The 26,667-nt window shown below is 30.9% G+C and overlaps 1 protein-coding gene across 2 annotated transcripts in view; it reads left to right on the top strand.

Moving 5' to 3' along the window:
• The first annotated feature begins 733 nt into the window (after window positions 1-733).
• Window positions 734-26,667, top strand: part of LOC127715432 (transient receptor potential cation channel subfamily M member-like 2) — a 94,084-nt gene continuing 68,150 nt past the window's right edge. Inside the window, exons 1-3 of one of the 2 annotated variants that reach the window (XM_052221475.1) lie at window positions 734-872; window positions 24,154-24,311; window positions 24,767-24,818. In XM_052221475.1, the coding sequence (XP_052077435.1) occupies window positions 24,286-24,311; window positions 24,767-24,818 (78 nt within the window). In that variant the 5' untranslated portion in view covers window positions 734-872; window positions 24,154-24,285. Of the gene's footprint in view, window positions 873-24,111; window positions 24,312-24,766; window positions 24,819-26,667 lie in introns of those variants that run through there. The other variant, XM_052221474.1, reaches the window with a different exon arrangement.

Here is a 26,667-nt window from a genome sequence, read left to right as displayed (position 1 = left end):
GTTATTTGAGATATGAGAAATTCTGTTGTATTTTAAAAGACAATTTGTTAAATGTTTGCTTTTTTCACATAAGTTTTGACTAACCGTTTACAAATATTGCCGTGTAAACATTATCGTATTTCTACTAAAGAAACGATTGAATCTTATGTTATGTAATGTATATTATCAGCTTGCAATCACTTCTTCACAAAAACATTTCGTTGATTTATTAACGAGTGGACATTTGATATTTGAAAATAATTAATTTTGTTAACTTTGCCGAGGCATGCATTCCGATAAGCATGACTTTGTTAATAGTTAATTAAGTGTATATCAAATTTACACAGATGTATTTCTTTAATTTTGCTTTGCTATCAAATTCCATTTTATTTAAATAGTTTGCATAGGTTTTAGATTATCGTTCACAAATATTGCCATGTAAGCATTCTCCAGGAGTGTCTACAGAAGAGACGATTTAAGATAATGTAATTCAATGGATAGTATTAGTCAAAATATTTATTCTTTAAAAATACATGTCATGCATTTAACAACTGGTGAACATTTGATATTTGACAATAGTTAATAAGTGATTGTTATATTGCTTAGGAATTCTTCCCGATTATAATACATGTAAGCTTGTCTTTGTTAATAGAATATCTATTTGAATACAACGGTTCAGTTCTGATGACAAAGGGTAATTAGGAAATGACCCTTTTCGTATTTTTATCTTAGGTATATAACAGAATGATATATTGATAATTGGTAGACACATTTCCCTTTTTAAAATAGAATACCAGTACAAGCTGTACAGGTTCAACATTTTAAACATCGTATTACTACTCCGAATGGAGATTTATTATAAATGCATTCGTATAGAAGAGTCTCGTCAATAGGTCAGTATTAACTTTTGTAAGATGTACTTTTATTATTCATCTTTTTAAGGGGGTCGTAACAGTTACGTACTGTATTGTCGTTTTGTGGAATTTTAACTTATTTTGAAAACAGTGATAAGTTTCTTTTCAAACCACAAACAAACCCATATATTTCTATGATAGTAAGGCTCAAAATCGGGACGTCAAAAAATATTGTTGAAACTTTCATAATTAATCTTTTCTAAAACTAGTGAATTTTATTATATACTTAGTCAAAATTAATCTATTTTAAACATGTTAAAGGTATGACTAATGTGCATTGTATTTTCAATATTACAACTGCATCAACCCAAGACATATCCTAGAGCTCTGCTGAAAGTATGATATTTGATAAGAGATTGAAATGGGGTGTCGTATTGAAAGCAAATACATCATATACACTTTATTACACACCACTCACAAACATGTATCACTAATGTTGGGGGATTAATAAAGACTTGCAACTGGATAAGTTATACAATGCGACTTCATGTGATAATATTATACATACAATTTACTTTTTAAATACTAGCTCGTCGTGTGAATCTTAAAATGGTGTATTTCCAATTTGGTAATAGTGGTATAAATCTTAATTAAGTGCCAGTCTGCCTAAAGATCAGGCAGTGACCAAAACATGATAGTCATGATAACTTGCACAAATCATCTGAATATCAAGTTATAAAGAAAAAAATACTTCTTACCAATCTCATATGGTTGCTATGGAAACAGAGCCATTTGATTTTTCTAAAGAACGAGTTATTGAGATTAGCATAAAACTCACAGTTTTTCACTATTTCAGTCTCATGAAAACTGCTGTTTATATAAAAAGTAGTATTCAATCATTGTACTGCAAACTTTTCAACTTTCAAACATTCTTGAAGAACAACTGTTTTGATGAAATTCTATTTCATTCTAGGGTACGGATGGTCTCCATGGACCATAATGTCCAAAAAAGCCACAAAAGGCCAGAAATCAAGTTCAAATATTGTCTATTACCAGAACAGCACATACATGGTGTTACTTACTATGGAACAAGTAGAGGTCATACTTTCATTATTTCATTAAAGATTGGTGGTTTTTTTCCAAATATGGAGAACCATAGAAACAAAGCTAAAAAACAAATTGTAACAAATGTATTCAATATTAAAGTCTAAATGATTATAAATGGACTCATTATGATTTATTTAAGCTAGTCACATTCGAGTGTTGTCAATTTTCCCTTTTTTTTCCAGAAAGTATTACATAGAAACCGAAAAATGTCCTTAGCAACCAAAATGAACAAACTTTAAATTTTTGTTTTTTTTTTAAACAAAAATGTTCTCCATTGCAAAAAGTGACAATTAAGTGGTCAGATATCAATCATTTCTATATAAAATAAGTAAATTGAACAATATCTACATTTCATTAGCAACAACTTAAACCTCCTAGTAACAAAACAGATTATTTCCATGCCAATAATTAAAATCTAAAAACATAATAAAAAGATACTATCAACATGTATTTTTTTTTATTCTAAAGAGCTGTTTTTTAATAAACATCTAGGAAAAAGCCATTATAAATATTGTGATGGGTTCTCATTACCCCCTAACTAATAACTGATTAACATTTGTATGCATACATGTATACCTATAAAGAGGGATATTTTCAAAAGTTTCCCACTTTTGGTGAGAGCTTACTTCTTATACCAGATTCATATTGGTTTGAGACCTATCATTATAGTCACTGACACTGTCATGCTTTGAATTTTGTATTAAAACCTGGTGGTTTTTTTTTTAAACAAGGGATCTGCATAACAAATACTCCTTAGAAACAGTAAAGTATGCATATTCCACCTTCTTTCTATCAAAAATCATATGCTATTATCAAAATTATACATTTTTTTTTATGTTAAATGCTTCAATATTGAAATGCTATTGATAATTGAAAACTGACCTGAACTACAAAACCTTAACGTGGACCTTTGAATCATGAAAATGAGGTCAAGGTCAGATAACACCAACTTCATAGGCATATACACCTTGCAATCGTTCTATACACCAAATATAGTTTAACCTATCGCTAACAGTACTCAAACAACAGACCAAAACACACACAACAACATCATGATGCACCCTGAAAATAAGGTTACTGTTATATGAAACCTGCCAGACTGACATGTACTTATAATTATTCCATAGACCAAATAAAGTTAACCTATTGCTTAAAGTACTTGTTAGAAGGACCAAAACATAAAAACTTATCATTGTCTAATGAACTATGAAAATGGGGTCAAGATCAAAAGGAACCTGTCAGATCGAGACTGACATATATTCCTTACAATCATTCTATACACCACACATAGTTGACCTACTGCTTATAGTATAAGAGAAATGAACCTATTCATGCATGCAACTTTAACCTTGATCACTGATGAAAGAAATGAGATTGAGGTCAGGTAAACCCTGTCTAAACGAAATGGAGACGTAGCAAGTAACCCATATACCAAATATAGTTATCCTAATATTATTCATAATAAGTGAGAAATTCACATGACCAAAAAAACTAAAACAAATATTCAAGCAGTCACTGAACCATGAAAATGAGGACCAGGACATTAGACATATGACAGACGGAAACTTTGTAACATTAGGTATCTGCAAAAACAAGCTCTCCATGTTTATATTGATAATCCAGGTCTTCTAACTTCTAAAATATAATAGTTGACCCTGTCACCTTCGGATAGTAATGCCTTTGTTTGGCGACACTGCGAGACAAAAATGTATGTCATAATAAGCATGCAACATTTTTCAAAAAGAAAAAAATAAATTGCACAAATTATTGCAATCATGTATTATAATATTTAAAAAAAATAACTGACCAAATTAGAGATTAATTTACGCTCATACAGGAAAAAATCATCCAAATTCTGATTTCAGAATGAAAGTTCTTCTCATCGAGATACTCAACCAATCTCAACATTCAAATGTTTTTTAAAACTTCTGTCACATACATCATGTAAATGGAATTCCTGAATTGATAGTTTTCAGATTGTTCAGAGTCTTCTTATAGTTATCATGTCTTATTGTTTTATCTGTGATTCAGATTTGGTAAATCTGTTCTTTAGGTTCAAACATGGCTATGCAATTTCTCCATGAATAGAGACTAAGTTGTCATCCTTGACTTCAGAAATGTTGGTCCATTTGAAGGCAAGCTATTTCCTTATGTCCATTCACTACAAACATTTTGATCTTCCTACTCAAGTGCGCAATATTGGCAGCACAATATGATGAGCCTCATTGAACTTTGCTGTAGTCAAATCTTTTAATCATCAATCCTACAATTATATGAAATTTCAGTAAAAATTAAAATAGATATAATCATGATAATAGCAATTTATTTTCAGTTCATGTTGATAATTTCAAGTTCAAATGAATCATCTAGGTTGAATGAAATGTTAATGATTGAAGTTTAAAAAATGAACGCTAAGGAAACAACCATTAATTTTAGTACATGTAAGTGGGCAATGGGACCAATATGTAAATTTATGTGCAAGTCCCAGGTGGAAGATTATTTTTTTTTTTTGGCTTACCAGTGATTTAGCAATCACTCGTCATTTTTCTCTTTAGAAATATCAAAAGTATTTCTTCATTTGTTGTCGCTAAAATATGTAAAAGTTAAAAACTAAACTTGACACAGTCTGTAAGTTAATTTGGTAGAAAAATTCAAATGATGAAATCAAACAGTTATACTCTGAAATGTTAAAATATGCCAAATATTCAAAGTGAATGAACCATTACTAAAAATGTCAGTAGAAATAAGAAATGCCATTAATGATAAATACAACTGCATACCAAATAAGAGGTTGGTAATGGGGGTACCATCATGACGAATAAGGGTAAATAGTCTTGCCAAATGAAGTTAACGGTAATGTTTGGGTCATTACGATAAAATGTACACTTTCTTTTAGACGATAAAAAAAATCGACTGATTTTAACGAATCACGTTAATTTTTTCTCCAAAATTAACAGTAACGATAATTTTTTTAGGCCTCTGACGAATCACAATAAAAATATTTGGACGAACCACTGCAGTGCTCCAGATAAGCTGCGTATTTGCGTGATCACCCAATAAAAACAATTGAAAACCCAATGCAATTGACGATTGCAGCGTTCAAAATCCCAATTCATGCAAAGGAAAACCCAATTATATGTCAAAAATATGCGTTCTCAACCCTTCTATTCGTTTTCGTGTGCGTTATTTACTCTTATCTATATGATCTTTGCGTGAAATCTACTATTTTAATATTTTATAACTGGAAAGCTCCTTTCGCTATAAATAGAGCGTTATAGCAAATAGTTGATCTGAGTCCCTGTTCGAGTTGTCCGTTGCTCAAAAAGGTAAACGTGGTGATGTAAACAGATTTCGATCGTCTCTGCGTTTATCCATTTAGCGTAAGTGATCATAATTATTTTCGTATTACTCGGGATTTATGTCAATGAATGCAGAAAAACGAAAGTAAATTTCCGGTAAAAATACTGAATAGAAGCATGTTTTCAGCTTCTTTTTGATAGCTGATGTATAAATATGATAACAAGACTCAGCTAGTGTTATCAGGAAGCGTTCCTCGGACGCACGGGATCATGCATGGCACGCCCAGGCAGAAATCTATGCTTACACGGCGAATATACGCGCCTTACCGAGAAAATTTGTTACTAGTAGGACAAACACGGGGTTCGTCTCAGTAGTGCACGAATTAAATCAGGCCAAATCAATTATATAGTTGAACAGCATAGGAAACCAAAAGTTCTAAGGGACAACTAGTGACCTGTAGTTTAAAAATACTTTTGTTTTCATTTCTTTTGATGAGTGAACACACATAATCCTTTTTGACGTAAATGTATAACTTGCCACTTTCCCTGTTGTTTACCTAATTGTTCTTATGTCAAAAAGACAACTATAGATAGTTATTGGCAAGTGTAGTACAACATTGTCATTTATTTATTTGATGTTGCAGGATCATACAAATTGAATGTGATCTCATTCATTAATCCACCCCATGGTCATATCCTTAACCTGATCGTTCTAGTCAAGGTTGAAAGGTGTATTCTAATCCATCTGGGAACTATTTATCATTTAAAAAAATAGGTCTGCTGAACAGTTGATGGGACTGGCAAAACTGTCTTACAGGATCCAATGTTCACAAGTACTACATAAAAATCTAAAAACTTAGCCACACGTGCACCTACCACAAATAAACCGAAGAGTGATCGACTGTGCTCTAAGAAAGTAATTACTTAATGCCACACTAGTGACACCAGTTTATATAAATTGAGAGAAAATACAAAACTGGAAGAACAGTTAAAATAAACCAGATACAAATTAAATGAACAATTGCTCGTCAGGGTATAAACCAAATAAACAGACATGACATATATAATGAAAAAAAAATATTTAAGATGGATGGACATCTCGGTTTGATATAATTTCATTATAACATGCCTAAATTCAATATCTTGATGATGAAAAAACTCAATACATTAAGGAGCTTAATGGTGAAAAACCCAATTTGTTATTTGCTTGAGGGGTGAATTGAAATTAATAATCCAATTGAAAAAACCATTTCACTCAATTACATAAAAAATGGTGGGTAAAAACCCCAATTTGTGAATTTTTATCTGAGGCTCTGTAATCACAGTAAAATTGTAACTAATTTGACACTAACCATGCTAACGGTAGCCTCAAATGACCGTTTGACGCCTGACGGTAAACGGCATTCCTACCCTCAAATAAAACTAGCTTATCATACGTGGTTCTTTGTTAACTGATCTACATGAAATCACAAACTTTAAAATGTTAACTAGTTGATAAAATGACAAGATCAATAGACCATGACTAAGGGCCGCAGTAAGGGCACAGGGCCAAATAATCTCCATGGATATAAGATGCATCAAATTGAATGCTTATACAACTTTATATCAAATGTTATTTATTTACCATTAGTAGTCTCACTTAAACTGACCTTTTGAGTAGGGAAAGGAAATGCATGATTTTTGTACAAGCAAAAAGACTCTTGATGTTGTTGACAATACATGTGTAGGTGATCTCTGCATAACTCGTGTTTAGCAGTCAAAATTTTACCCAATTAGCTCCAGCAAAAAGTGTAGGTCATATTGACCTAGTTCTTGTTGTAACATACATTGGTGGCCTTCGGCTGTTGTCTGCTATATGGTCGGGTTGTTGTCTCTTTGACACATTCCCCATTTCTGTTCTCAATTTTATGTACAGTACGGGTAGAGACTTATTATTATGGATGTCTTAATCCGTCTAGATGTCAGACTGGTCCGACAGTTGTCTCAGTGTAATTAACACCTGCTGTGATATTAACCTGTACAATATCCGAGTGTAAGGTCGTAAATCAATCTGTACCAGCTTGATTAGAATTAAATTTTACCCGTACAGATATTTTAGTATTTATGGAGGATAGATAATAAATGTAAAATATTGTTTTGTATTCAAAGAAAAAATTACAATAAAAATAAAAATTTAATAGGAATATGGGATCAACTTTTTTTTAACTTGAAAATGAAAGAAAGACGATTTTTATCAATGTACTGTAAAAATGTGTTGCCAATTATAATAATTGTGTGTGTGCCAATAAACTATTTGTATTTGTATTTGTAAACCGTAAATATTTCATTTTATCATGTTTATTCAAAATTATAACAACCAGGACTGTTTTCAATCGAAGTTTTAATCAAAATGTTGAGACATCAATCCCGTAAATTATACGAGTTTTCGTTGATGGTTACAATATTTCCCCCTTTTAACGTCTTGTTCCTTTATGTTATTAATAGAAACACAATTTTAAGTATAAGGCCAACATATCATATTTATAAAGTATATAAACAAATTGAATATAGGCATTGTGAATAAACTGTTATTTTCCTTTCGATACCACGTTCCCCGTCGGAGCCTCTACGTCTATTCATACCTGTCAATCATTTCTCGCAAGTAAAACAATTTGGTCAGCCAGATCATCCGTGCTTTCTATTCTGACATATATTTCCCGTTAATCTCTTTGAAACAATTGTTTTTTTACAATATTTATAACGCCGTGATCATCTTTAGATTCCTAGTTTTTATATAAAAAAAACTTTTCATATGCATGTCAATATTCTATGACCCAGCACTATTTTAAATTTGATTTGTTAATAAATTTACATATAATGGAAATAACAGATTTGTTGACACTCGTTGTATTATAACACAGATATTGCCTTTCTATTTCCATGTTTGAAATTTTAATGAAAATCGTGTTTTTATAAACATATTTTACGAATTGTGTAAATCAATACATGAAGATCAAAGTTTTACACAGATTCATGATCAGCCGTCTTTACTTTTGCGTCGTATTTCTAGCCATTCTCTAAAGTTTGTGCAGTCAGTAAGATTTTGTAAATCGATGTCGGCAGTTTAAATTGTATAATTCCCGAACTTTAAAAGGAGGTGTCCGAATAAATTATCTAAATAGGAATCTGGGTGTTGACTAATAAATATAATAAATAAAATAGTTAAAGAAGACTAAAGCTTGTTCTGTTTATAATTACAAGGATTAAATTTTCTATTCTGGTAAATCAATTATTAATGGATCTCGATCAAGAGCCTCAAAACTAACGCACAATACTGCCAATCATTACGTTTCAAAATAATCATGAATGGATTTTCCCACGGTCGGTCAGTAAGGTCACCTGTGTTAATTGTTACGATATTTCCCGCCATATGAAAATCATGTGCATTTGACAAAATTAATCCCAGCTATTTTTAGCATTCATCATTGTATTGAGAGTGAAGTCAAGTTCAAAGTTCAACCACATGCTGTTGATCACTGATATGTGTATCATGGAATTGTCTTTTCACGGCAAATATTTTTTTTAGATTGGTGTCAAAAATACAACATACAAGTTAACATGCATTGTGCGTAAATTAATATTATGCAATTAAGAGTCAATGCAGCACCATAAAATTATTTAAATAGGAGTAATTGCATTTCCTTAGACTACAGAATAAAATATTTTAATTTACCAAATTAGTAAATATTTAATTAACAAATCGTAGTAAATATTTAATTAACTGGTCATCAAACGATTGAATGCTTCTAGTTTTAATGTCCATTCATGTCCGTGGCAATTATTTCATGCATATTTAACAAACACAGAAATATCAAAATAAACCTAATTCCCGAGAAGAATCGTTATCTTCTTCTAGTGTTATTATTTGCGTACTACTTTAGTTATACATCACCAACTTTCGGACAATACTGGTTTACAGTAAAAAGTAAATTCACAATTATTAAGAATCACCAAACTACTAGTATACAAGTATTGCTCACTGTAATTATTTTTATTTCAGAACTGACCCAACGCAGACTGAAAATTAAATACAAATGTAGTGTTGTCAAACTAAAACGTATGCAGCAGCACTTTGCACATCATTCTGCTAATCAATGGGTTTACGTGGAAAATAAATCAGTAAAACAAAAATACCCTTCCAGAAATAAAAAAGAAAATATTTTAAAAACTGTATGCCAACAAAAACGAAAAAGAAACATAACAAAAAACAAAAAAAACCAGGGAACATAGTAAATATTATTTTGAGGAATATAAACAGCATTTGAAATATAAAAAGCCATAATTAAAAAAATAGGCTATTTTTATTAAAACAAAGTTATCTCCAGTACTTCACCTGTAAAAATATTTTATGTCAAATACGATGTAGAACTAATCAATAAAGTGACTGAGAGGTTTAAATCACAGGTAACCTGATTCTGAAATCAATGAAGCGTAATAATCTAGTAGCACGGATTGAGATGAAAGGACAATTATATTACCGTTCACACCTGGATCTGTTGATTAATGACCATACTACCTACCATAAAAAAGTCGGATTATTCATTTCCGACATGTCCCAGTCCGTTATTTATAGTAATAAGTCTCTACCCGTACTGTATATACATTTGTATATACATGTATATCCTATATCATAAGATGAATTCACCACTTGCTCAAAACTGAACCAATATACACAAATCATTTTGTAAATTAGCATTTGCATTCCGACGGGGAAATCTATGAGCTGTCCCGTTGTGGATGGGTATGAAAAAAACATCTTATAGCTGAAGTAATTCTTATCTATTTCTAAAATCCATACTCCTGTATAAAAATATATTTCAACTAAAAATATGGACCCACTAGTGGGAGTGGATTGAAGTAAACATTCAATTACTGGAATTTACTGGTATACATATAAAATATCTAAATTCAAATAATTTGTACCTCTGCAATGCAATAGTCTTCTGTAAACAGTTCTTTTAAATATCAAAGGTATGTGTCTTTACAAATCACCTCTGCAGTTCAGCAAATCCCTGAAGAAAAAGTTCAAATTTGTTTAGTCTGATAAAAATATAGATACATGTAGATATAAGAAGATGTGGTATGAGTGCCAATAAGACAACTCTCCACCCAAGTCACAATTTATAAAAGTAAACCATGTTACATGTAGATCAAAGTACAGTCTTCAACACGGAGCCTTGGATCACACCGAACAGCAAGCTATATAAAGGGCCCTAAAAATTACTAGTGTAAAACCATTCAAACGGGAAAACCCACGGTCTAATCTATATAAAAAACAAGAAACATTTATGAACCACATCAACAAACGACAACAAACGACATTTACAATATATATGAATGAAAGAATGAATTGTTTTATACAATACAAATTTCTTTGTAGCTCTTACTTCAGACCAATGTAATAAGTTGCAAATAACATTAAATAAGAAAAATAATTTCCCTCAGTACAAGTTATGCAGAATATGTTTTTAACCCCTGAGAGCTAGAGTTTCAAGGGCTTTGGGTTAAAACAATGTTGGTAGATTCAAAAATATAAATAAGGTAATTGGCCTAAGGCAAACCAAAAATGTGTGTGTGTTTAAAGTACTAAAAATACTGACCCTATATTTTATGATTAAACACGCCTACAGTACACCGGAAAGTTTTCTTGTCATTTTTTAGTAGCACTGATAGAAACAACATATTCCTCCCATTAAGCCAATAAGGTACGGTTAAATCATCAAATAAAAAATACATCCGTAATTTGTTGAACGCCTATTTGAAAAAAAATTAGTTGTTCCTTGGATAACCTTACCGATGCATACACATTTCTGTAAGTTTTGAACGAGCCCTATTTTTATCGTGTCAAATTATTTCCCCTTTTTTTAAACCAGCCAAAAACTAAAAAAATATATATAGATATATACCTATCTAACCTAATTCTTTTCAGCTGTAAGTCGAAACACTGGTGCTGTCTTTTTAGGCCTAAATGCATCATAATGTATAAAAAATTAAACATTTGCTAAAGAAGGGCAATAGTCCATTTTGCAGGGCCAGGGGTCTCCTTCAGTTTAGTTTACACTGATAGTTTTGGCATTATCACCATTTTTTTTTAAAATCTTTTATAAAACATAAGAAAAAAAAAACTGTTCACTTTTTGTCAATCCAACAGAAAAAAATATGCCAAAAAAAAAAAATATGAGTCTGATAATGACCCCCCCCCCCCCCCCCCCCCCTTTTTTATATTCATGTTGAACCTAAACTATTTTCAATTTTACAGTAAAAAATATAATGGGGAAGGAGAATAGTGTATGACCAAAATTATCTTTTGAATATATAATAATATGTAAATAGTGTACCTTGTGTTTAGAACCTACTAAGGCCCTGCTCATCTGGATGGACAATGCTCTGTCTGGCTTTGATCCTTCCTTTGTGAGACGGTTGTGCACAACCAACATTCCTTCTCTTTATCTCATGCATATTCCTAGGGTTTGTTGGTGTTTTGGACAAACAAAGTATGAATGTACATATAGTTGGGAAAAGATCCCAGTATTGGATTCATATTGTAAAAAATCAATTTTCCCTCCGACTTGATTTTTGCATATTTTTATCCTAGGGAAGTGGTTCAACAATTCTATTACATTGTCCAATACGCGTGTTGTCTTTTCATCCTTAGAATACTGTGAATTCCCACATTCATTGTCAGATAAGATTGACTACAGTTCAACATTGTCTGCCACATGCATGACATCAGTATTGTTTACATCAAAAGAGTTCTGCTAGGGGAAGTAACTCTGGTAATTGTGTTCTTTCATGAACAAAGCAAGAAAATCTTTGGAATGGAATTTTGACTAGCAGACGAAAAAACCCACGAGACGAAGGCTTTAACCTGAAATTTCTGTTTGCTTAGTATTTATATTTGCATATCATTGTGATTGTGCAGTTCTGGTAATAGAAATTATTTTGAATTGAAATTGCCTGAATTTACATAGGATAATAGTAAAACATATAGAACTTCGAAGTGCTAATACATAATACTGCAATTGATTTTCTAAAATTAGATTATACAGTTCTATTTGGATTGACTAAGGTAATATATTTTGTGGATAAGATGAATATTTGAAATATGTCATGTTTTGAAATTTTTAGAATTTGCCTGATTCTTAGACAGACCGGCACTTAAACTTTAAAAGCTCAATATCGTAAATATTTCACTGAGATATCATTTTTTTTAAATTTTTTTATCTTTTATAAAAAGTCATATTGGAATCGAAATTGCGTACAAGAAGAGTTACTTTTGTTTGATTGTTTTTATTTTATTATACAAGCAACTTAGAAAAAGAACATCCTTTTTTGGAGATATATCATTTCACTACAAACAATGTAGTTTTAGAAATGTAGTCCTATATTTTCATTGGAGATATACGATGGATTTTTTTTAACTTTGTAATATCCCCAATTCTGTAATGTTGGATTTGCTAAGAATTGCTCAAAGATTAAGTCCAAACCTTGCAAACCAATTAATCGTAGTACTACTGATATAATTTCGATAACAATTATTTAACAAGCAAAAATACATGATAAAAAAGAATTATCAGAACGAATTAGATAAATAAGCCATTATTATCCAATAAGAGGGTGGCGATAGAACAGTGTAGTTCTGATAAAACTAGTAGAGTGAAGAAATCTCATGAGATAGACCATTGCACTTAGATGTTAAATATATAGCTATCAAAAATTTTATAAAAAGAGTACATATAATTTATAAGATTCACACGACGAACTTAAGAAGAAATAAATGTAAATTTTTAGTATACATTTAACATTTCTGATTATGATATAATTAGTTACATGGATTGGTGTAGAAAAAAGTGACATATGCTTCTTTGCAGTGAAGACGTTAATATATAGAAACATAACCGTTAGTGATCTTCCCATTTAAACTTGTTATTGCTACTTTACAATGTTTTATATTTTTTATAATAATTATATTGAAGACTGCAGTAAGGTATTTGAATATTAGTGGAATGATTCCGTTAACAAAGAATTGATGCAAGTGTATACCATACCATTCTACGCACATGTGTATGTTCCGGACCATATGAGTATTTGGGCCATATAAGTATGTTTTCGAATAAATTCAAACCTCCGTAACAACACAGCTTGTTCTCAAAACCAAAAAATAAAAAAAAAGGCAAAATTTATAAACTGAATCCTTTATCTTTGTTACATATTGTCTGAATATTGTTATATTTGTTTCTTGCCTTCGCTATCTAGAGTCAATTTTGATTAAGCGCCTGATTCCTGTCGACAGTTTCGTTCGTACGTGAAACCACGGGTGTTTGGCTCATGCAAATTTTTTTTTCGGCGTTTTGATTAGATTTTCTATAATTTCTTCTAATTTCTACTTATTTTCACTTAATTGATGTGTTCATACTCTTATTCATACTATCTTTCAAAGATTGGTTTCTACTTAATAATAAAGAGACACCACGTATAAACTGTTGTAATTGTTAATTGTATAAAGAGGAGCATGAACAAATTAAATGACTAAAATGATTTGAAATGTTTAAGAAATTTTAATTTACAAAGAACAAATTGAAACACTAAAATAAAGAAAAAAGGAGAGTTCAATGCTCCAATTGTTAACGAGGAAAACATTCGACTTCTTGCTTAACATTTCGTTTAGTTATTTTCAGAGTCGACATATTGTGTTTCGTTAAGACAAATCAATAATGACCATGCACAAATGCTTTTATTATAATTTCATTTCATTAGTCACGTAACAATGATCACCAATTTTTTATCTAAGACAAAATTTCACTCTTAATTTATGACACCATGAAGGGTTACGCCTTATGCAATTACTGTAGCATTTAATAGTTATTGCCGTGTATGCATTCTCGTAGATCTATAACAGTAACGATTTAAGATAATGTAATTAAATGGGTATTATCAATACTATTCCTGCATTCAACGGCTAGTGGATATTTTACAATATATGATTTATTGTTATCTCTACTGAGTCAGGTTTCCCGATTAAAATAAGCATGACTTTGTTGACTATATATCTATTTGAATATTTCGGTTGAACGAGAATAAGTAGGAAATGAACATCTTTGTCTGGTTGTGTTTAACACAGATTGTTGTGATATATTGATAATTGAAAGAAACATCTCCATTTGAAATAGAATATCAGTACATGTTGTTCAAGAAAAACCTTTTACATATCCAATTACTACCTCAGATAAAGATTTGATATAAATGCATTCTGATTGAATCTTCATGTCAGTAGATCATTATTTACTTTTTTAGGTTGTACTTTATTCGTTAACTTAAGGGGGGTCGATACATGTACACACTGTATTGTCGTTTTGGGGATTTAATAAATCGAAATAAGTGTTTAAAAAATTTATAAACAAAACAAAGTATTTTTTGCGGGAAAACCCAGATCAAAATGTAATATCGTTTTAAAATATATTGAAAATTTTCACCATTGAGTTTTTCTACAACTAGTGTTTTTGAGCAATTAAAAATTTAGTCTATCTAAAAGCTAAGTGCTTTGTGCATTGACTTTCTTATGTCACTACCATATTGCTCTGTTCAAGGTACACTGTTTGACAAGTTGATACGGTGTTTGATATGACAAAAATATATCATATACACTTTTTGAACACATACAATACATGCTTTTCTTTTAAAACAAAATAACGGCTTCCAACCGGATGTGTGATACAGACCGATTTTTATCTATTGTACAGTACACACTATGGACTTTTTGTAAGTACTAACTTAATTGTTTAAGTAAAGTCTAAAAAATACATTCAATATTTCTGTTTGTGATAAATATTTCGTGTACTTAATTCGTGTAATTAAAGGCTGCATAATTTTTCTTGTAGAAATGAATTTAGTGGATAAAAAAAAATAAAACTTGATGTTCTTCTGATTTAAAACTGTTGATACCTTATGATGTTTAATATGATATTAGTCTAATAAAGATCTTATCAAAATGTAAGACGACTAGTGGAATCCTTCCTCTAACAAATATTTCACGAAAGTATATATAATTCTACACAAATGTGTATAAGTTTACACAAATATATATATTAAGTTGTGCTTTGCTATCCAATTCCATTATACTTGTAGAGTTCACATATTTTGTGTATAACCGTTTACACATTTTGCCTTGTTAGCATTCTCGTATGTCTACAAGATAAACGATTTAAGATAATACAATTCAATGGATGGCATCATTCTTAAAATCACTTCTTTACAGAGACTTTTCATTCAATTAATAACTAGTAGTTATTTGACAGTTTTCAAATAAATTGCTATCTTTGCTTAGTTATGCTATCCTATTATAATCTGCATGTCTCTGTTGATTTTAAATTTATTTTAATAATACGATTCAGTTTTGATGACCAAGGATAGTACCTTTTTCTTACTTTTATTTTTAACACAGATTTGTGTGATATATTGATAAATAATAAATACATCTCCATTTAAAAAAAAAAAATATCAGTCCCCGCTTTTCAAGTAAGACCTTTTACACATCCAATTTGTACTTGAAATGGATTTATTTTATAAAAGCATTCTTAAAGAATCTGCTGTTCAGTAAGTCAGTATTTACTCTTCTAGTCGAACACATGTACTTTGTGCATTAATTTAAAGGGGTGTGAAACAGTTTCACGCTATACAGTCGTTTTGGAGTTCAGATATATGTTGGAAAAGTTTTGTAAAATCACAAAAAAAGCTTCTTTGGACACAGGTAACTGTTTTTTTTTTCTCTAGAACATAAGGTTCAAAATTTGGATTTTTTTTTTAATATTTTTAAACATTTCAGTGCTTTTTTTCTTGATATAACTAGTTTTTGGAGGTTTTTGTAATGAGTTAATCAAATTAAATTTATCTAAAGGCTATGACCAATGTGCATACGCGAAAAATTGAAGTACATGTTTTTTTTTTCTTTTAAAAAAAGACATATTTTGTCAACATTTTGTTCAGTTAAACAGTATCTTGCATTGAAAATTTTATAGAAGAATTGTTTCAACAGTATGCTTCCAGAATGTTTGTGTTATATCTTCTGGAAAAAATGTAACTAACTTTCATGCTGAATTCTAAACACAGAGCAAAATTTAAAAAGATGCTGACAACTTAAAACAGCAGCACAATTATATTGTTTCTTATCCAATATAGTATTCTTCGTTATTACAAATTTTAAGATTAAAAGTCCTGAGATACGATTCTGTTATTTCGACATAATCCATACCAAGACCTGTTTACACGGACTATCAAACAATCATTATCGCGCTAGTAGTATTCACCCCTACAAGTGACTCCTCTTTAAAGTGACCAAAGACCAAAAAATAGAATCAAATATGCAAAATCAACTTTAACGTGTTCAATCTCTTTTTTTTTATATTTCTAGTTTTGAAATATGTAATTAGTAGACATAGAAATGTTTACTTGTAAAAAAGAGTTTCAAAATCGTTATGAAACCAATATATACGAAAACAAGAGTTTCCTTCATACAATGTTAGTAAGATACAGTTCAAACCCCAAAATATTTTTCGAAATTAATATCGGGACTTCCGGACACTACGAAAAAGTCTCTTAAAAGTGATCAACTTCAGCAACCTTTTGATGGAGATTTAACTGTCACAGTGTCTATTTTGTTTGATGTTGTATTATATGAATGCCATACAGTTGCATATAAACTATCATAAAAGACACCAATACAAAATTGCACAATCGCCACATATAGATAATTAAATCAACAGAATCTTGGACAAACAAATAGAATATTAGAGGTCAATGGCAAAACCTATATCTTGCATTTTTTTTATTACTTCAAAGTTTATTTGTGTATATCGTGTCTTTCCATGTTCTGTTACTTTCTATTAAAACAACATTTCAAAATCTACAATATCAACACATAACTGTTTGCAATGCCACTAAACGGTGCCTTTTTCACAACAATGACAATCGTAGATACTTAGATCTTGTGTGACTGGTATTAAGGATTTTACTCGGAAGAATTATAAAGACAAATTATTTTTTTTTCAAATTTTTATACAAGATTTAATATATGTTTTGTTACGATAACAGGAAAGCTATACACAAATATATCGATACATGATAATCAGAGTTTACACAACATTGAGAACAGCCAATTTTACGGTATAAACTAACCAAGCTAATAATATTGTATATCAACTTGGTGTATTGCAGAAAGCATTCAGAGCCGGGACATCCATAACAGTTATGTGTTTTCATTAACAACTAGGTTTACAATGTGTTATCTATAACAAATAAATAGAGAACCGTAGCTATACTATGAAATTATGTCTGCTCATTTTGAATCTGAATAGGATAAGTCTATACAACAGTTATTGCATCAATCAAAAATATTTGACAAATGTGACCTACAGAATATAACTTATTACCGAGTTCGTACTAACTTGAGAAACAGGACAGGTGCCACATCTGAAAAAAGGATCTGCTTATTTTTTTCTCTGGACTTGAAATCAACCCCGGTTGTTTTTTGGGTTTAGTCTTCCTGAGTCTTAAATTTTCTACGTTGTGACAAGACAATTCATAGTCAACAAATACAAATTAGTAAACATTGACCAAAATGAACATCATTACAAAATGGAATGAACACTGATATGTAAGTCATAAATGAGTAAAAACATCGTGGTAGTGGGTTCAATATCCGTGGAAACCTATAACAAAATTATTTATAGCAGTTGATAACAATTGCAAGTGTGTCATTCGAAGTATTCAAAGTTAAAGGATGTTTCATCAAAAAGTTATGTTTCAAGCAAAACTAATTTCTATGTGTAATGCGTTCTTAATATATTCTATGCACCATATCGTCTTGAACATTAAAAATTTGATTTTCACCTTTGCCCTTCTACTACAAAACTACAGGTAAATAGATAACACGTATACTCTACAAGTATACTTCTTTGTTCAATATCTTTGTTCAAATAACTAATTAAATTACAGTCGAATTGTACGTCATCATAGCGGTCCGCGTTTAAGTCATATTGATTTCATTCAAAAAGAAATTTGACAGTCTGGACATAAAAAATCAAAAGTTAAAGCTACAAACATGTAAGATACAGGATGCAAAACAATGTTCGCACGTATATTTTCAATATCGCAACCGTATCAATCCATGATAAATATACAGGGAGCAGCTCTGTTCAAGATGTAATATGTGTTTAGGTTTGATAGGGTTTATAGTATTGAAATAAAATGTTGGGTTTAAAAATACTTGAAACATGACTGGTGGTACAGAGCAATTGCATTGATGATATTATGTATATATACAATTTACTTGTCTTAACTACTTACTAGATAATAAAGTTTATATAAATTCATATAATTATAAAAATACTGAAAGAACACGCGAACAGAACACACTCAATATCAAATTATTAGTAGACTTTCAATTGGTTCACATAGGTTTTCAATAACGATCTACAAATAGTGCCTTGTGGGCTTTCTTATACGTATCCAAATGCAACGATTTAAAATAATGTTTGTCAATGGATAATATCAGTTTAGAAATCTCTTCTTTATAAATACACTTCCAACAACTATTTGACATTTGATATTTTGCACTGTTGTATTGATGTTGATCTTAACTGAAAAATCACAAATGAAAATTGATAACTCTGCTTGTTTTCAAGAACAATGATTAATTTTATTATCATTTTCTTTGTACGTTTAAGATATTTGAACACTGGTGTTTTTAGCAAATACTTTGGTTTGCATGTTTTGGGAGGGAGATTTTTGATTAGAATTATTATGTAGCGTAAGTTCAGCCAAAGTCTTAATTCATACGACATAAAGGTGTTCACTTGTTTTATCAATCATTGTCCCTCAATACTGTATATGTCGTGCATGTTTAAATCGATGGGTCGTCACAAAATGAAAACCTGTTAAAATTATTCTTAACACATGTTCATAGTTTTGATTTTGTTTTCTTTAATAAAACGTTGTTTTCTCGTTTGAAATGTTTTACATTTGTCATTGCGGAGCCTTTTATAGCTGACTATGCGGTATGGGTCTTGCTCATTGTTGAAGGCCGTATGGTGACCTATAGTTGTTAATTTATGTGTCATTTGGTCACTTGTGAATAGTTGTCTCATTGACAATCACATCACATCTTCTTTTTTATATTTATAATATAATTGAATTCGTTCGATTTTTATTAACAGACTTGTCAGTTAATATTTTTCCTTACCATTACATGTCATTCATATCATAAGTATCTGATTTAGCAAAACACTAACTATAGTAAAATACTGCATTCATATTTTTTCTTTTTACTTTTCAGAAACATGCCACTTACTTGCTCATTGTTGAAGGCCGTACGGTGACCTATAGTTGTTAATTTATGTGTCATTTGGTCACTTGTGAATAGTTGTCTCATTGACAATCACATCACATCTTCTTTTTTATATTTATAATATAATTGAATTCGTTCGATTTTTATTAACAGACTTGTCAGTTAATATTTTTCCTTACCATTACATGTCATTCATATCATTAGTATCTGATTTAGCAAAACACTAACTATAGTAAAATACTGCATTCACATTTTTTCTTTTTACTTTTCAGAAACATGCCACTTACTTAGGGTGTGGTAATTAAAATAATTAAGTTGCTATGACTCTTTGTTTTATTTCATATTTTCAATAAGGTTCTGCTACCAAAGCTAAATTAGTTACAAACACAGGTGAAACATGGTATGTCTACCATTCCAGAGCACATGAGATCAACCCCAGTTTTGACTAGGGTTTGTGTTGTACTGATGTCTTATTTTTTTGTGTGTTTTAGACTGTTATTTTTTATTGTTTTAGCTCACCGGGGCCTGAAGGGCCTCATGTGAGCGTATGCCATCACTTGGCGTCGGTCGTCTTTCGTCGTCGTCCTTGTCGTCTGTCGTAGTCGTCCGTCGTCGGCGTAAACTATTTCAAGAATCTTCTCCCTCTGAAACTACTGAGCCAAGTACATTCAAACGATTACTGAAAGTTTCTTAGGGTTTAGTTATAAATTGTATCCGAAGTTTTGATCCATCAACAAACATGGCTGCCATGGTTAAATATAGAACATAGGGGTCAAATACAATTTATGGCTTATATCTCAATAACTTAAGCATATAGAGCAAATCTGACATGGGATAATAATGTTCAATAGGTCAAGGTCTATCAGTCCTGACATTTTTAGACGAATTGAACAACCCATTTTGTGTTTCTGCCACTAAATTGGTATTGTTAAGGAAATTATGCAGTTTTTGGTTATTATCTTGAATACTATCACTACAAACTGCTCCGAGTCTAAAAAGACAAGTTTTTGTGCTCGACCAGTAAAGTCGAGCACACATTTTACTCGACTAGTCTCGACATTGTCTCGACTTTACTGAAATGTACTTAATTATACTCGACTAGGTCTCGACTTTACTTAATTAGTCTGATTCAGTACTAGATGATCTTGGTGTAATCTGAAATGGTCTCGACCAAGGCTCGACCAGTCTCTACCTGTCTCAACCAGTCTCGACTAGTCTCGACTCAGTCTCAACCAGTCACTACCTGTCTCGACTAGTGTGGACCTTCAAATTTAGTCTTCACTGGTGTAAATCAGCTCATCTAACTAAATTATATATAGATCTTACAACATACCAGTCTATTTGGTAGTTTGATTCATTGCTGTGAAATGAAAGAATTTAATTAATAGGTAAAAAAAAAAAGATTAAATTCAGATAGGCATCTTTAATTTTTTTTATAACTTTTTCAAATCAACTTGGATGTTCATCAAACTATGAAACTATCTTTAATATATTGATCTTACTGAATCCCAGGTCATTATGTGGTTTGATGTATTGCTGTCAAATTTAAGATTTAAATTAATCTAGATAAAAAAAAGCTAGGATTGCAGTTCGGACAAAATTCAGACAGTACACTTTAATTTTTTTTTATAACTTTTTCAAATCAACTTGGATTTTCATCAAACTATACAGCTACCTTGGTAATATATTGATCTTACTGAATCACAGGTCGTTATGTAGTTTGGTGTATTGCTGTCAAATTTAAGAATTAAATTAATCTAGGTAAAAAAGCAAGGATTTGCAATTTCGGACAAAATTCAGATAAAACACTTTTTTTTTTAATAACTTTTTCAAATCAACTAGGATTTTCATCAAACTATACAGCTATCTTAGTAATATATTGATCTTACTGAATCATAGGTCAAGGTTATCATCATATTTGACAGCAATACACCAAACTTCTTAACAACCTGGGATTCAGTAAGATTAATATATTACCAAGGTAGCTGTATAGATATATGGAAATCCAAATCAAACTAACAAATAAACTGGAATCTTGTAAGATCTTTTTTTAATTAAGTTAGATGGGCTGATTTATACTAGTGAAGACTAAATTTGAAGGTCCAGACTAGTCGAGACAGGTCGAGACTGGTTAAGACTGAGTCGAGACTAGTCAAGACAGGTCGAGCCTTGGTCGAGACCATTTCAGACTACACCAAGATCATCAAGTACTGAATCAGACTAATTAAGTAAAGTCGAGACCTAGTCGAGTACAATTAAGTACTGTTAAGTACTGTCGAGACAATGTCGAGACTAGTCGAGTAAAATGTGTGCTCGACTTTACTGGTCGAGCACAAAAACTGGTCTTTTCAGACTCTGAGCAGTTTGTAGTGTATTATAGACAGAGATAAACTGTAAACAGCAATAATGTTCAGCAAAGTAAGATCTTCCCAAAAAAATAATATGACCAAAATTGTCAAACGACCCCTTCAAGAGTTATTGCCCTTTAAAGACAATTTTACACAATTTGTTCATCATATTTGCTAACATTTAAAAATCTTCTCCTCTGAAACTACTAGGCCTAATACTTCTAAACTTTAACTGAATGTTCTTAAAGGTATCTAGTTTATAAATTGTATCTGAAGTTTTGATCCATTAACAAACATGGCCGCCATGGTTAAAATCAGAACATTGGGATCAAATGAAGTTTTTGGCTTATATCTCAAAAACTGAAGTATTTAGAGCAAATCTGCAATGGGGTAAAACCTTACGGAGTTATTGCCCTTTGACGACAATTTTACACAATTTGTTTATCATGTTATACAACTTTAAAAAATCTTCTCATCTGAAACTACCTGAACCAAATTAAACCAAACTTATGATGAATGATGCCATGGTTATCTAGAATAAAGTCTGTGTTTTATTTTCTATGTCCTCTCCTCTGAAAACATGGCAGCCATGGCTAAAAATAGAGCATAGGGTAAAATGCAGTTTTTGACTTATATCTAAAAACTTAAAGCATTTAGAGCAAATCAGACAAGAAGTTTAAGTATTCATTAGGTCAAGGTCTACCTGCCCTGAAATTATCAGCCAAATTAGGTATCTGATATTTAGGTTATTGCCCTTGAATGAATGATTTTAAGGAAATTTTGCAGTTTTCGGTTATTAATTTGAATATTATTATAGATAAAGACAAACTGTAAACAGCAAAAATGTTCAGCAAAGAAAGATCTACAAATTATTTTTATATGACCAAAATTGTCAATTGACCCCTTAAGGAGTTATCATCCTTGAAAGACAATTTTTCACAATTTTTTCATCTAGTTTGCCTACTTTAAAAAATCTTCTTCTTTGAAACTGCAGAATCAATTTCAGCCAAACTTGGGCTGAATGAGTTTTAGAGTATCTAATATGAATTTTGTATTTTATTTCCTTGTACGTCAAGACACGTAGCCACTATGGTTAAAATGGAACATAGACGTAAAATGCATTTATTTGCTTTTGAAGGAAATATGACAGATACAAAGAACATTTACATGGCATTTTTAAGCCACTCATTGATATATATTGAAAAGCAAAAATAATCATTGATGAAAAATTTAACAAAAAATAGCAGGTGAGCGATTCAGGCTCTTGAGAGCCTCTTGTTTGTCAATGCTGTTTGTCGTCAGTTTGTAAGGTTAAGTTTCATTTTAGTATCTTCAGCCTCTCTTCAATACGATTTTATTATATTTAATCCTTTACTTTAAAGGGGCACTAGCTGTCAAATTCATGTTCACCGATTTGACCAAAATTCTCATGTTTGATTTATAACACTGAAAACATTTATAAAAATTATAAAAAGTCTAAAATAAACAATTTACACTGCATGGGCTCGATAATTTGTAGCTTTGTTTCGTGTGTATTTTAGTGTAGACGCCCATCTAATTAACTATCGAGTTGACCTCCAAAGACCTCCGATGGTCATATAAGCGATATAAACATAGATATAGATACAAATAGAAAGCGAACTCGTGCAATTGAATTTTTCTAGGTCTGTTTAATTTTATATTATAGATTAAAAATATATGTTGATCATCGTTTTTACCTGTATAAGAATGATTTTTTGTGGATCGAATCAGTCAATCAAATGATTTACCTTTGTTTCACTTTCAATGTTGAAATTTTTTTCCTAGAAATAACTTAACACGCACAATCAATGCGTTATCCATTTCTAGCTAAGGGGTTAAATTGAAGTTCACATGAATACGGATTCAATGAGGTCGAATTATTCACTTGTAAGTGAATAATCCATCATCTGTGTTTCTTAGCTTATTTTGACAAAATTGAACCATACTGTCTTCTTAAAGCGAATCATTATTTCACTATTTCACTTTCATTAATTATTGAAAAAAAAAAATCATATTTTAGATTTTTTTATCTATCTCGTAGCTAGTGCCCCGTTAAGCGTTATATTGTATTGTCTGTCTGTGCTGTTGTTATTTTGCATCGTTTCTTTTATTGTTTTACTTCTGAATATCTAAATTTATTAGTAAAAATATTCATTTTTATTTAGTTTTTCGCCATATTAAGGAATGAGGAACCAACGGGAACTCTAAAAGACAAAGGTACAGACAATCAAGTAAAAAAAATAAAGGCCAAAATAGAAGATAATCAAGTTGTTTTGCATATCAAACAATATCAAATAATGGGCAACCAAAGAAAAAAACATAAGTAAGTGAGGAGTCAATTAAGTAATTTACATGTATTTGTTATAGTGAGAAAGGGCAAACGACATTGAAGTAGTTAATCCTCTAAGATGCGTTCTTTCTTATTAAGACAAGAGAATGCAGTGTTTTTGTTTTGCAGATATATTGAAGGCATGATGCTTTATACATTATCTTTAATGTTAAATTTCACATTATACGGAACATAAATTCTTGCTTAATTTATTTATAGGTAAATGCACAGCCTGCCAGTTTAATGTACCAACTAATCGATTAAAGATCTACTCCAAGTTTTTCTTATCCATTTGAAAAAAAATACAGTGTCAATATGCTTATCATATCAATCATAGTGTGTTATTCAATGAAAGTTCACCTTGTTCATATTTTCAAAGACGCATTTTCTGCTAATCATTTTTTTATTTAACAAAAATAGATTCATCTTTATATTTTATTTGATTTCAGGAATGATAGGTCCATGATATTGATGACGAAATCACCTTTAAGAAAAGTTTTTGTGAGTATTTCATTCATTTTTATGTGTATTCATTCATAGAAATGCCCAAATGTTTGATAAAAACAAGTCGCCCAACCAAATATCACAAATATGTTGTCAAAAACCATTTAAATCTTCATGATGTCAGATTTGGAGACATTTCAGTGTTTCGTAAACTAGCATGTCTAGCGTAAAAATATATGTTGTCTATTAAAAATCAAACATCCTTATAATGTCAGTTTCAAAGATTTTTTGATCGATATAGAGGTTTTCATTCTTACAAAAACGATGTATTACTCCCTGTATGACCAAAGAAGGACCAACTCTTACCATCTTGTGTAAAATGTTAAATACTATTGCAAGATAAACGAATCTGAGATTGTACATGTTGTTTGTAATCTAACCGATCTTTGGAAATCTTGAGTATCAACATCTCATTTACGTCGCCTCTAGAATATGTAGTTTCACAATAACTTTAAAGCCCGGCTATGATTGCTGAGAAAATTGATGTGAATATTTTAGAAAGAGGTTTGCCAGAGCACTTTGATAACCCAGCAATATAACGTTGTTTGAAAAGATACTGTAATTTGGGTATAAAATACAATGAAAGAAAATAAAGTTATACATCTTTATTTGAATTCTAATGGAACGTAGAACGGACCTATGATTGTCTATGATTTCCTCTTTGGTAAATGTCGTGGGAGTGTATGTTAAATTTCATTGTGAATTGGCAATAGCTATTCTTTATCAAGCATTTTATGTAATGTAATTAACACACAAAAAAGATGTTGTTTAGAGCTTTATCTGCAGGGACAACCCAATATTTTTATGAATGTAGGACAGGGGTTTAGCAACATTTTTATCTTTAAAAATTAAGACAGCACGTGTATTCTTAGACCCATTTAGTTTTATTTTACATTCTGACTTTTATCAACGACATCACAAATTCAATTCTTTCAGAGAGAATATCTAGGCTTTCTTTCGCAGGTTGAACTCATTGCCTGGCCTTATCCTCTACTGAACCCATCAGTATATTGAAGTTGTGTGTCCAATTCAAGTTTGGTGTTATCAAATAGTTCGTTTCTATGTGTGTCGGCGTTCCTGTTGTTTCTCTGTTTTCCTCTTATAGTTGATGTGCTTCCCTCGGTTTTGGTTTATAACCCGGATTTTTCTCGATCGATTTATGACTTTTGATCACCGGTATACTATTGTTGTCTTTTTGAATTGGTTATACTGGTATAAAGGGATTGAAAGTCAACTTCGTAATAAATTTAAAGACAAAAGAAACAAACTTTTTACTCTAATAGATCTTCAAACGTGTTAGTATACACATCAGTCCTAGAGCAGGTAGTTTAATTTTTTTCTCAAGCCGAGATTGAACTGATGATAGCAATTAGCATGATTAATGTTATCAGCTTGTGGAGGTGTCCCGTAGAAGACCTATTATATACAGGGACATAACATTGTTCGTAAGAAGGCTTATTTAAAGTTGATACCCTGGACTGTGACGACAAATTAAGATTTTCATCTGTGGTTGAAATTCCATTTTACTATAGAACAAACCTATAATTATGCAGAATGACATCTTTACTACGTGTGGTGGAATATATGTTGGATTTAAAGTATATTGTCCATACAAAATACTACTATCATGAGGGGATAACATCATATACGTCTTGGGGTAAGATAGGTGGCCAGCAAAACTTGTTTCAAATACTTTTACATAGCTGGTTATTTTTGTTATTTCACTGACAAGTGAAAAAACCATTAATTTGTATTTTCGTTTAATTATACGACTTTCTTGGTTGACTAGTCTTATAAACATTATACACGATGCTTTTTTCACATTAAATTCTTTAAATCTTGAATA

Source organism: Mytilus californianus, unplaced genomic scaffold (assembly GCF_021869535.1).
Source record: "Mytilus californianus isolate M0D057914Y unplaced genomic scaffold, xbMytCali1.0.p SCAF_9, whole genome shotgun sequence".
Classification (NCBI taxonomy): Eukaryota; Metazoa; Mollusca; class Bivalvia; order Mytilida; family Mytilidae; genus Mytilus; species Mytilus californianus.
This window is presented reverse-complemented; position numbering and strand designations above follow the sequence as displayed.